The sequence below is a fragment of the Notamacropus eugenii genome, chromosome 5 (genome assembly GCF_028372415.1).
Source record: "Notamacropus eugenii isolate mMacEug1 chromosome 5, mMacEug1.pri_v2, whole genome shotgun sequence".
Taxonomy (NCBI): Eukaryota; Metazoa; Chordata; class Mammalia; order Diprotodontia; family Macropodidae; genus Notamacropus; species Notamacropus eugenii.
Genome location: NC_092876.1, coordinates 161,684,060 through 161,696,236, shown reverse-complemented (window position 1 = coordinate 161,696,236; position 12,177 = coordinate 161,684,060). Strand labels below are relative to the sequence as shown.

Here is a 12,177-nt window from a genome sequence, read left to right as displayed (position 1 = left end):
AACTGGCTCCAATATGTCCCTGGATGCATAATGAGGTAAAGGGCCATGCCTTCCCGCCAAACACCCTTTGATGCTATTGCCACAGAGAGAATACCTATTGGGCTATGTGAAACATTCTTAAGTTTTGATTAACTCTTTAAGGAAGCAATATTCCCATAAATTCCTCAACTTTAATATTTCTATTTTTTCTTCCTCAATCCCACATGCATACGCATGCCCATGTCTAGACTCTTTCTCTCCAAATGTCATTTATATGTGGCTTTAAGACATTTGCTAAATTCGGCAAAAGCCACAGGGAAAAGTATGCTACTAACCTAATCATTTGGCCAATACCCAGAGGCTAGAGCTCATGCTAAGTCAAGGGGGAGAATGAATGAACTATTCTCCCTACAGGAGTGAATCAGAATCTGTTCTTGTGTTCTTTCATACCTTTGTCTCAGAGATGTGTAGGAAAGCTTCCTATCTGACAGATATATTTAAGTCCCTTATGATTAACACATCATGTAATATATTCAAACTGTACATAGGCTAGGTTTATACAAAGGATACAGAAGGGAGAAGGGAAGAAAATCTTTTTCCTCTCCTTTACTGCTCACATTCCCATGCCTTGTGAAATCAGAAGGGCACAGAACTGGTCCAATTGACCCACTGCTGAAATTAAATTAAACCTGAGGCATAACAAGACTCCTAAAGGACCTTTAGCACATTGATGTTTAAAAACTGATCTGAATCAGAAAGACCATCTTGAAAAACAATTTCTTGATATTTTTCCTACAAAAAAGAAACTGTTTACAAGATAACAAAGGAAGCAAAGTTGTCCACTCAGAACATCAGTTTCTACAGTGAGAGAGTTGTCCATTCACAGAGAAAGTTCCTAGCAATGGAAGTACCTTGGGGGTATCTTAAGAAAACAGTAAATTTAGATGTTTCTTTTGGTTTCTCGTCTGTTTCTTATAAGCATAATTTCATGTTAATCCATCTCCTTTCTATGTTCACAGTTCACTATAAATGGGAGCCGTGTGCAAAGATCAAGGTATGCATTACACGCTCAAAGAAAGGCAAGTAAGGCTATTTGGACAAGAGTCTGGTAGATGATTCTCAGTGGGGAAATGTGGTCTCTCTCTTCAGGTAGGGGAAGGAAGATTATATTATTAGTTCAAAGGAAAGTATCTTGATTTTTCAATACCCAAATGATATTTTTATTACATTAGAATATATTAATACCTACATTTGAGTCTTTAGAGTTTTTTTTTTTAATGCTTTCACAGAAGATATTTCATTTGAGGCCTCATGGAGTGGTAAACTGAGGGCCAGCCTTGGAATTACAAAGACCTGGGTTTAAATCTCACCTCTGACACATACTGGCTGTGTGACTCTGGACAGTTTAGTCACTTAACCTCTCAGGGCTCCAGAAAACTTTAAACAAAGTCCTCCGTGGACTACTCCCATGCCAAATTGCAAAAACTGCCTTTTATTACCATCTAATCCACAATCTCAGCCTTAGTCAGTGTTTTCTATACCCATAAACATATGATAGTTGTTTTCATTTTTATGCTTTTGCTCAGATTTCCCCTTACTCCTCTTATGTTTTTTGCTTTTCATATCCAAATTCTACCCATCCTTCAAGGCCAATTTAAATGCATTCATTTGTTCTTTCACTTATTCAATAAATATTCACTAAGTAGCTACTCTGTAAAGCCCTTTATAAGGTCAAGTCCTCAAACACCTGTAACATACACTCAATTCTGCACTTATTGAAATGCTGACCTATGCTATTTGTTGTTGTTACATATGCATTGATCTTGTCCCTCCTATCAGATTGTAAATTCCTTTAGGATATGAAATTTCTTAGGTTTCTTCTATAGCCCCCACTTAGCCTAGCACAGGGCTGAGATCAAGTTCTAAATTAAACTAAAACAGCAATCTTGTATCATATACAATGTGCTTAACAAAATATATGAAGAATATTGCCTGCTTGTAAATAAGCATGCCACAAGACAGACTATGATGGGAGCAAAGTTAGTCCAGGCAAAGTTCACCAAGAACATTTGAGGGGAAGTCTATCAGTAATTCCTTAATTCTATAAGTTGGTTGATTGAATCAACAAAGGAGAATGGGGTTAAATTGTTGGAAGAGCAAGTAAGGTTAGACCTAAGGGGGAAAAAAAGAGAAATCTTGGTTATATAGTGTTGTGATCCATTCTAACAGAGGGAGGGGGAAGACTCTTTTCCCTGGAGAACATTAAGAATGCTTCTATAGGCAGCTAGGTGGTAGAGTAGATAGAGATCTGGACTTGGAGTCAGGAAGACCTGAATTCAAATCCTTGACTCTACTTACTACTCATGTGACTGGGCAAGTCACTTAATCTCTGTCTGCCTTAATTTCCTCAACTCTAAAATGGTGCTGATAATAATAGCACCTACTTCCATGCTTGTTGTGAGATTCAAATAAGACACTATTTGTAAAAGGCTTAGCAGAGTGCCTGGAACATTGTTAGTGCTTAATAAATGATTGTTGACTGAAGTGCACATATGCCTCATGAATTGCCATGTGTATATCACCTATTTGTATGTACATGCTATACCACATGTATGTGTATAAATTCAATGTGTACTCCATGTGTATGTTTTCTGTGCATAAGCACTCAACACATATGTTTATGTATCCCAAGTGTATGTATATCATTCTAATGGGTATATATTCAATAAAAAAATGCACATGAACATAAAAAATATTTCTATAATCCTTTAGTTTAATTGTGTTTGTGCAAAGCATATGGGATAGAATTCCCTTCCAAGTGACAATTTTCTTTGAAGTTAAAAATTATCTAATTAAAATGGAGCAAACTATTTTCATCCAATTTATATATCAGAACTAGGAATATTAAAACTCCATTGCTTTGTCATTCCCACCTAGCTCTAGAGTAAACCATAAGACAAAGGGGCCTGAAACAGAATTCTATGAAAGTTGCCTAATTGTTTGGCAAAGTGGATAGAGTACTCCTCTGAAGTCAGTAAAATGTGGGTTCAGATCCCAATTATGATGTCCCATCCGCTGTGCAGCTGTGAACAAATCACAGCCTCTCTGGGTCATCTGTAAAAATGGGAATGATAATACTTGTAATATCTACCTTATGTAATTGTGTGAGGCTTAAAGAGATCGTATATGAAAAAGCATTTTGTGACCATATACACATATATATATATATATATATATATATATATATATATATATATATATATATATATATATAGTGTTATGTAAATGCAAGTCATTATTCTTTGCTTTTACTATTTGTTGCTGTAGTAATAACAACTGAAAAGATTTCGGAGGAAGCTGGATGCTTTCTGAAAGCCAACACTGAGCTAAACAAACTTGAGGCTAACCTGTTGGCTTTGAAGTTGTCATTTACAAAAGGACTTCCTGTGGTTTCCAGGGCAAGATTCTTCTTGACTTCTGATAAGGGAAAATACTCTTCTGGGTCAAGTCCTATCTCCACTGAAGCCTTTTACCTTTGTGAGATCTTATAATTCCTAGGTAATTGAAAAAAGGGATAAGGTCCCTTGTAGATAAGAATGCTCTCTTCCTCTCTGTTCCATGAATCCCAACAAAAAAGGTCAGTTTTAAAGGAAATGTCTGCTGCATCTTTGTAATGTAAGTGTTCCTATTGGTGTCTTGGAAAGGAAATTTGTCACTCTGGCAGTTCCAGACACCCAGACTGAGCTGGGCTGTCCCTGGACTCTGTACAGGCCTCCCTGCTTGGCCTTCCTAGCAGTTCCCTTAGCTTTGACTTGTCCATTTGAAACTTGATTATCATCAAATAAAAATAACCAAGGAGTCCTGGCAATGATTTAACTTGTTTGACATTCTCAAGCTAACAATTAACGTTTTAGGCTATTGTGAACAAAATATTTAACTTTCCCAGGCCCATTTGTGTAAACGACCTTTCTAATATTCCTTAGAAGCAGTAGCATTTGCCTATCAGGACTGTTTGTACACACCCTTTCAAGCTCTTTAGCAAAGCCTCTGAGCTATAATATGTGCCTGTCAGAGAACATGTTTTCTGAGACCCCAACACATTGCTAACAGCAGCCGCACATTGTAACTAGGATTTACTAGGGCCTTTAAGAGAGCTTAAGTGAATTGATATCTCTCCTGATAGCCTTATCTTGACAACCCTGAATCTGAAATGGCAACAGCTCTATTGAGAATAAAAGTCATTTTATTATTAGGCACAGAAAAACTAAAATTTTAGTTTACTGGTCAAACACTGAAGAACTCTTTTTATAATAAAAAAGAGTGCCTTGTACAGGATGGTCTCACAAAGGTGAGTTCATTTGACCCTCTTAAGTAGGTAAGATAACAGGATAACAGATTTAGAGTAGAAAGAGTTCAGAAGTCATCAGGTTCAATATCCTCATTTTAGGGCTAAGGAAGCAGAGGGCTCAAGAAACCTAAGGTCACATAGGTAGTGGTGGATGAGTGAGAATTTGAATCCAGGCCCTCTGATTCCAAATGCAGCACTCCCATTGTACCATGATGACTTTCAGACTGACTGTCCTCATAATTACAGACAAAGAAACCATGTACAGGGGGTAACTTGCTTGAAATCAAAGAACTAGTTAGGGCAGAGCAAGGATGAGAACACAGATCTCCAAACACATGGTATAATAGTCCTTTTCACCCACACTGTGTTGGAGGTTGATGATTGTTCCAAGGATGACTTAGAATTACTTACCTATCCTGGCCAAACAGCCCACACATAAGAAAAAAACCAAACCAAAACAAAACATCTACCTAAAGCAAAAGAGAAAGATTAGTGATGGCCAACAATGACTTTAAAATGATGTTGTTTCATGGAACAGAAATTATCTAATGCCACAAGCTTTTACCTAAATTCACATATATTTAATCTACAATCTTAATCACACGATTATTAGTAATATCATAGCCTTGAACCATCATTTTTGGATTGATAGAACTTCTGAAAGCAAAACTCCCATTTCTGATGTTTTGCTGTAGCAGGCTTGTTCTCTGAACTTGTACTTGAGCTATATGAAGATTTTGGGTGAATGAGGGCTCCAGGCTGCAGCTCTCAATTTGTACAGAATTATACAGGGATTGGGGATTATGTTGTACTATCCCTACAGCTTTATCTGTTGGAAAGTACCCATCTGTAGCTGAATAGCACCCTGACCCCAGGCTGTCAGAGGAAACAGTGAGCTTTCTTTTCATACTAAATCACTCATCTCATTTTATTCACAGAAAATATTTACTGAGCACCTGCAAGGGGCAAAGCACCCCTAGGAGATACTGTGGGGATGCTGATGCTTTCGTACTGAGGACACTAAAATATATTTCACTGAAGATCAGTATCCTCATTAATGTTTTCCTCCAAAAACTGCTTTTGGACCTTTATGACCACATAGCTTTTATGAATTAACTAAGGCCACATAAAGCTGTATACATCTAGGATATCAATTATTTTAAGAGCTTTGACACACATGCTAAGGCGGAAAAGGGCATTTTAAACTGAGACTTTCTGAGCATAAAGGTTCGTCTAGCTTTAGCTGACTACAGATTTAATCTGCCCAGTGAATCACTCCCAAATGATTTGGCCTCTCCTTGGACACAATGTTATCAGGTTAATACAGCACTTACAGCCCCATCTCTATATACCATGCTGAGTAATGGAGCGCCAAATTTAGAAGACAAAACCTAAATGGAATTTCCAATAACTAGAGTGGGGAAGACAAACCCCATGGAGCATCACATTGTCATTGAAAATCAACCACTAAGAAGACTTAACTATGGTCTTTAAGGCTCCTTTCACTCACTATTTTAACTGTACCTTTTAGGAAACTTTTCCAATTCTTTGTGCCCAAGGAGGATCCATATTTGGAAAAGACAAAATTGATTCACTCTTAGGAAAAAGAAGTGAATACTACAGTTGGATAAGCCTTCAGCTGAAGCAGAGCATCCTTTCCTGTGTCATAGGAACACTGAAAAATCTTAGTGATCCCAGAATTTTGTTTTCTTTTCCATTGCCAAATACCAGGAGTAAAGATACCATTTTTGCTGGGCTCTACATCTAATCCCAAATCATCTGTCCCTTTCTAGTAGCAAAAATCCCTTCATCATCATTTAGGAAGGAGGTTTTGGGGAAATCACTGCCAAGGCAGGGATTTTTCAGGATACCTAAAAAAGTCCCAAAATGTACTTTCTCTCCCTCTCCACTCTTGGCACAGAGAGCAGAAACTGGTCTGTCTGTTGGGATGAGTGTCTCGCTCTTGGTGCATCATACATAGGCACACTGATTAGGACACTAGACAGCACACAAAGCTGTATTCTTAGTAGACTTGAAGACAGATTATAAATCTACTGTAGGAGACAATCAATGCATTTAGATACTCTAGGCCCCCAGATGCCTGTGACGTACACACAAACCCTATTGTTTTTCATTGGTTCAATGAAACCCAGCAACCTCTTCCAACCCCCACCTTCCATTGCTCACTTCATATGAAATATGAAATATTTTATCATATTTCATATTCTCTCATACAAATCAAATTCCTGTTACCCTTCGAGGGATCTTGATTCACTAGCTAGTGATAAAGCAAGTGGTAAAGGGAAAGGAGAACCAAAGATGATGAAGGAAAATGAAGTCACAGGATCTAAATACTACATATTTATCACACAGAGATCTCTCAGTAATGCTAAAATGCCAGATCTGCCCACAGCAAAGTTTGGAGAGAGTGAAAATTGGGGTGACAGCAGGGCCCTTGAATACTTCAGGGGCTGCTTGGGCAGTTGTACCATATAATAATAAATAATAATAATATCTTGCATTTATAGAATATCTACTGTGTGTACTAAGCCACTTTACCATTATCTCATTTGATCCTCATCACAACCTTGGGAGGTAGGTGTTATTGTTATGTCTGTTTTATAGTTGAGGAAACTGAGGCAGGCAGTGGTTAAGTGCTCAAGCTCTCATAGATAGTAAGTATCTGAAATCAAGTCTTCCTGAATCCAGACTTAGTGCTCTATCCACTGTGGTACCTAGCTGCTTCTTATAGCTATCAGGGCTGCCATCTATAGCTCCCAAATCCAGAGCACACTGTCTGGGCCATTCAACAGGTGACTTGCATCTGCCTTCTCATCCATTCCAGTGGGCTTCCTGAATACTTTAGAGTTGGCTTGCTTGGCCATTTCCTGTGACTGGCTTTCATTAGAGTTGGCTGAAGCTGAATTGAGCTAAGCAGTGTGAACAGATGCAAAGCATCAGTGGCATAACAGAACTCGGGGCTGCTGTGGGATGAGGCACCACCTTCCATCCAAGGGCCACTGACCAGTTAGCTCCATGTATCTGGGCAAAGCCATATACACAACAAGAGGTCAGGTGACTGTGCCTGGCACCAAGAGCCAATGATTGAAAAGATCCTCCCTCTGGGACAGGGTGTGTCTGTGCAGCTGGGGAAGAATTCCAGGCCAGAAACTTAATCAGACCCTTCAAGTATGATATCCTGTCTCTGGGAGCAGCCAACAACTGGGTACTTCCTTAGAAGATGTTGTGCAAATACACCTTTGTTCATGTGTACACTGACGCAGGCAGGTTAGTCAACTTTAACTTCTCATGGATAGTTGAGGGGGCTCGTTTGCCCATAGCAGGAAAGAAAACAGGCCGGATCTAGAGTAAATTAAGCAACAGACACCAAGGAAACTAAACCAGAATCAAACTTTCCTTCTATTTTGAAACCTCCTGTTCCAATTTTTGGAACTTTCATAGGAATTCCTGTTTGAAATAAATTAATATTTGCTCTGCAACTACAGGTAGCCACAGGTATCCTCAAAGCTGAAAGATATGGGTTAGTTTGAGAAGAGTTCACATAACTAAAATGGGATAGAGGTGACCAATGTGTACTTTAAAGCAAATGAATGGTGAGTCGGGCCTAAAGGTGTTTCAAATCCATTCTCATGGTAGATGTGATGAAAAGCACCCCCTGGCACAGAGATAGAATTGTGATAGAGGTTTGACCAGCCCTTCCTTGCCAGGTTCAGGCTGCTTCTACATTCCATGAACTCCAAAGATGCCTAGAAAAGATGCATGGGTTCTGATAGGGAGGTCATCTATAGGTGGAGGAAACAATGTGGATATCAATGTACATGACAGGTAATATTTCAAAACCATCTCCTCCTTAACCTTTGAAGGGAAGACTCCCCATCAGATACCCATTGGAGAGCCATTTCCAGCACATACCCAAGGCTACCAAACACCATGAGATTCTTGTGAGAATGAGTAGGAAAGTGTTGCTTACCGCAATCAGGGCTGAATTTCTCTGGTCCCCAGTAGTTGAAGTGGGAGGTGGCTGCTGCTGCTGCTGCTGCTCGCCATTGATCCCATTCCCACCAGAGTTACTGCCATTGTTGAGCAGGTGCTGAGGATGGTGGTGGTGGTGGTGATAGTCTGGTGGAGGTGGTGGGGCTGCTGCTGCTGCTGCTGATGTTGGAGGAGGAGCGGCAGTGGGAGGTGGTGCTGCAGTGGCCGTGGCGTTGGCATTAGCCTTAGCGTGTTTGCCACCCTTCCTTGAACCCTGACCATGCTGCACAAGACTCAGGAGCTGCAAGGTGCTCTCCCGTTCTCGGTCTGAGCTCTCCGCTCGACCACGTTCATAGCGTCCCTCACAGCTTAGGTGATGCTGGCGGCAGATGGCGATGCGGGCACGCAGACGTTCCACAATAGCACTGTGTACTCTGGGGGCAACGGAGCTTCCTCCAAGGAGTCCTGCCCCAGTAGCCCCCCCTAACCCACCTGCTGGGGCCTGAGGGGGAGCTGTGTCCCCCATCCTATTGGCCACAATGATTGCTGCCTCTGGGATAGTATGGTGGTTAACTCTGGCTAGTGCTGGAAACTTGTATTTTCAATAATAATAATAATGTTATTATGAACAATAATGATATAGATTCTGTTTTCAGAGCCACATGTAGAGCGAGTACATGTGGAGAAACTGAGACCTGGAGGAGGAGTGAAGCAGTTAAGGGGTGGAGGAATAGCCTGCTAGAAGAAGGGTGGGGAGGAAGCCAATTGGAGAGGCCAAGATGACAACAAACCCTAATCAACTTGCTCTAATTGCATCTGACAGCTCTGGAGAAGTTGGGCAGAGTTGAGGGTTTGTTTTTTTTAAACCAGGCTGACAAGAGCCACTGCGTACTTTGCTAATGTTATAGGATACAGGATTTAGCTATAAAGACTCAGGAGTTGTCAAGAGAAAGCAAGACATACACGAGTTGAGGGAGAGAGAGGTTAATCAAGACCTGAACTCCCCCCACCCCCCTTACCTAGTTGTTTCTAATATTTCTTTATGGGGAAATTTCAGCAAAGAAGCACAATACAAAGCTGCCTGGATTCATGGCCTCACCACAGTCACTTTTCCTCATTTTTAAAAAATGTGCTGCCTTTCGAATAGAGTTTAGAAGCCGAGGATCACAATGTGCCAACAGGAACTACTGTCTTTTTGGTTTTAATTTCTTTTTTTCTCCCCCTCCTCCCTTCTGTGCTCCCTATGCTTCCTCCTTGTTTGGTTACTGTGGCTGCTGCAACAGAGCTCCTCTATTTCGGCCCCCCCCCCAAAAAAAGAGGGAGACAGTTTTTCGGTTGTTCACAATGTCAATAACTCGACTTTCAGACCATGCTCTTTTCTTCCGCGAATCCAGCCACTGGTAAGAGCCTCATCTCTTGTAAGGTTCCCTTTCCTTAATGAAAGCAATCTAAAGTAGCTAGCCAGGCAGATCACTTAGCGCATTGCTTTCCCGCTTAGGCAGCTCTTCCCCACCCGGGCTCTATTCAGATACAGTATCAACAGAGAACAACTCTTCCCAGAGTAATTTACAAATGATAGTCCGACTTACAAACTTCCAGCGTATTGCACCAAGTAACGTCCAGTCACTTTCCTTTCTGTTTTTGTACATTCCATCCCCGGCCAGTTGATCTGCGGGGTTTGGACTCGCAATGACCAATGTGAATCTCTTGGATCGCTCCGATTTATATACGGAAAAAAAAAGTAGCTGGTATTTTCCTTTCTCTTTCTCCTCTGTTGTTAGTCGCTTTGCTGACACTCGCTCCACTGCCCGGAGTCACGGAGATACACAGGCTTTCATTGTGCTCGGATAGGAGAGAAAGAGAGAGAGACAGAGAGAGAGAAAGAGAGAGAGCCAGCAAAGCTGCAGATGGGGGGGCGGGGGGGGGGGGAAGGCGGTGTGTGAGGAGGAGAGGGAGGGGGAGGGAGAGCAAGCTTATTTGGAGACTCCCTGGTGGATGGCTGGTGCCACTGCACCAGTGAGTAATTAATTGGAGATGGGCAGAGGGGAAAGAGGAGCACAGAGGGCCTCCCAGTGGCAGAAGAAGTAAATCAGAAAGAGCTGCTCTTGGATGCTTAAACTGAAAGGATTCTGGTGGGGGAAAGCTAGGGAGATTCCCCATCTTCTCTCCTACTAGCTCATCAGCTCTAAATATTGAAGAAATTCCCAGTCAGGGAATGTGTTCTCCCTTTCAAACTTACAACTTCCCTCTGAGGATTTCGTTTTCATTTTTTAATTAATGTTGTAAGGGGAACCATTTACTAGCTGCCACACAGTGACGATTAGGACATCTAAATTACTGACACTAAGAGAAGAGCAGTAGTCACTGTAAGATTGTAAGCTCCTGGAAGACAGATGCTATATGTATAGATTAATCTGGAGAGCAATACAAGGAAACTAATATTTAGTAAAGTGTTTTATGAGTGATCATTAAGTAGGCTTATCCATTCCTTAAGACTGAGGAGGGCACCTAGGTGCTGATATGAGTGGAGCACAGGGTCTGGAATCAGGAAGACTCATCTTTTTGAGTTCAAATTCAGCCTCAGACACTTACAGCTGTGTAACCCTGGGCAATTCACCTCACTCTCTTTGTCTTAGTTTCTTCACCTGTAAAATGAGCTGGAGAAGGAAATGGCAAACCACTCTAGTATCTTTGCCAAGAAAACCCCAAATGGGGTCACAAAGAGTCAGACAGGGCTGAAAAATAATTGAACAATTCAACTAAGACGTACACTGCTGTTCTTTGTAGTCCATGAAATTGCTGTGCACCACCTAAATTCTCCAGAGACTTTGAGTGGTGTTTGCATCTGTTTAGTATATAAATGAAATCATAAACATTTGTGTGGACACTAGATGGTTCCTCAACAACTTAAAATACATTTAAACCTATCACATCTTTATGAGGGATTTTTTTTTTGCATTTTTTAAGACTAGGTCGTTGATGTAGGTGTATCAAGGTAGGTCAACACTTTCTCTACTTAGACACTTGATCCAAGCCTTGGAGACTGAGAGGATATGACTTGCGCAGGGTCATCTGACAAACCTGTATCTGAGTTGAGCCCAGGTGGCCCTAACTACTACTCCAGATCTCTAACTACTCTACACTGCCTTTTCATTAGCAAAGTTTACAGACTAGCAAATTAATTAATTGAATTGGTAAAGGGGAATGCATTAAAACTATAGTTTATTCATTCATTCATTTTTATTTAAATATTTCAGTTCCCCATATAGTAGTATATTTCCCAGGTTTTATTTTTTCTTCAGACTCTTGTGTGTTGCTTTAGAACTGGGTAGACATTAACTCCAATTGAAAAAAAAATCTTTACTAATCTTTTCATTGGTGCATAATTTTAAAATGTTTAAAATAAAGACATTCTTTTTATCTGTCCCTTATACTTCCCAAGACCATTACCCCTAAGGTCAAAAGGGTAGAAATTGTAAAAAATTTTGTGGATCCATGAATGTATGATAAGATATATGGGAAATGATTGCCTCATTTACACCTAAATAAGTTAACATGATAAGAAAGAACATAAATTAGATTTATAAAATATCTCTACTACCAGTCCTAAAATAGTTTAGCTTTACGGATATCAGCAAGTAGTCCCAGGGGAATCAAATTAATTTTTCTATAAAATTGTAAGCACTAATCCTTTCGTCTAGAAAGAGTTTTTTTTTTTTTAAAGTCAAAGACTCATAAATCATGCAATGATAAAATTTCTATTTTGTGTTCTAGGGGTATAGACAAAAAAAAAACAAACCCTATCTAGTTACTTATCTATTGTACCCAGAGACATTTAATTTCAAGTACACATTCAA

At 40.3% G+C, this 12,177-nt stretch overlaps 1 protein-coding gene across 1 annotated transcript in view; it reads right to left on the bottom strand.

Annotated features, from left to right (window-relative positions):
- The window catches only part of MAML2 (mastermind like transcriptional coactivator 2), a 427,023-nt gene extending 416,792 nt beyond the window's left edge, over positions 1-10,231 (bottom strand). The window contains exon 1 of the mRNA XM_072616389.1: positions 8,319-10,231. Within this exon, the coding sequence (XP_072472490.1) occupies positions 8,319-8,846 (528 nt within the window). The 5' untranslated portion in view covers positions 8,847-10,231. The remainder of the gene's footprint in view (positions 1-8,318) is intronic.
- Positions 10,232-12,177: the final 1,946 nt, after the last annotated feature.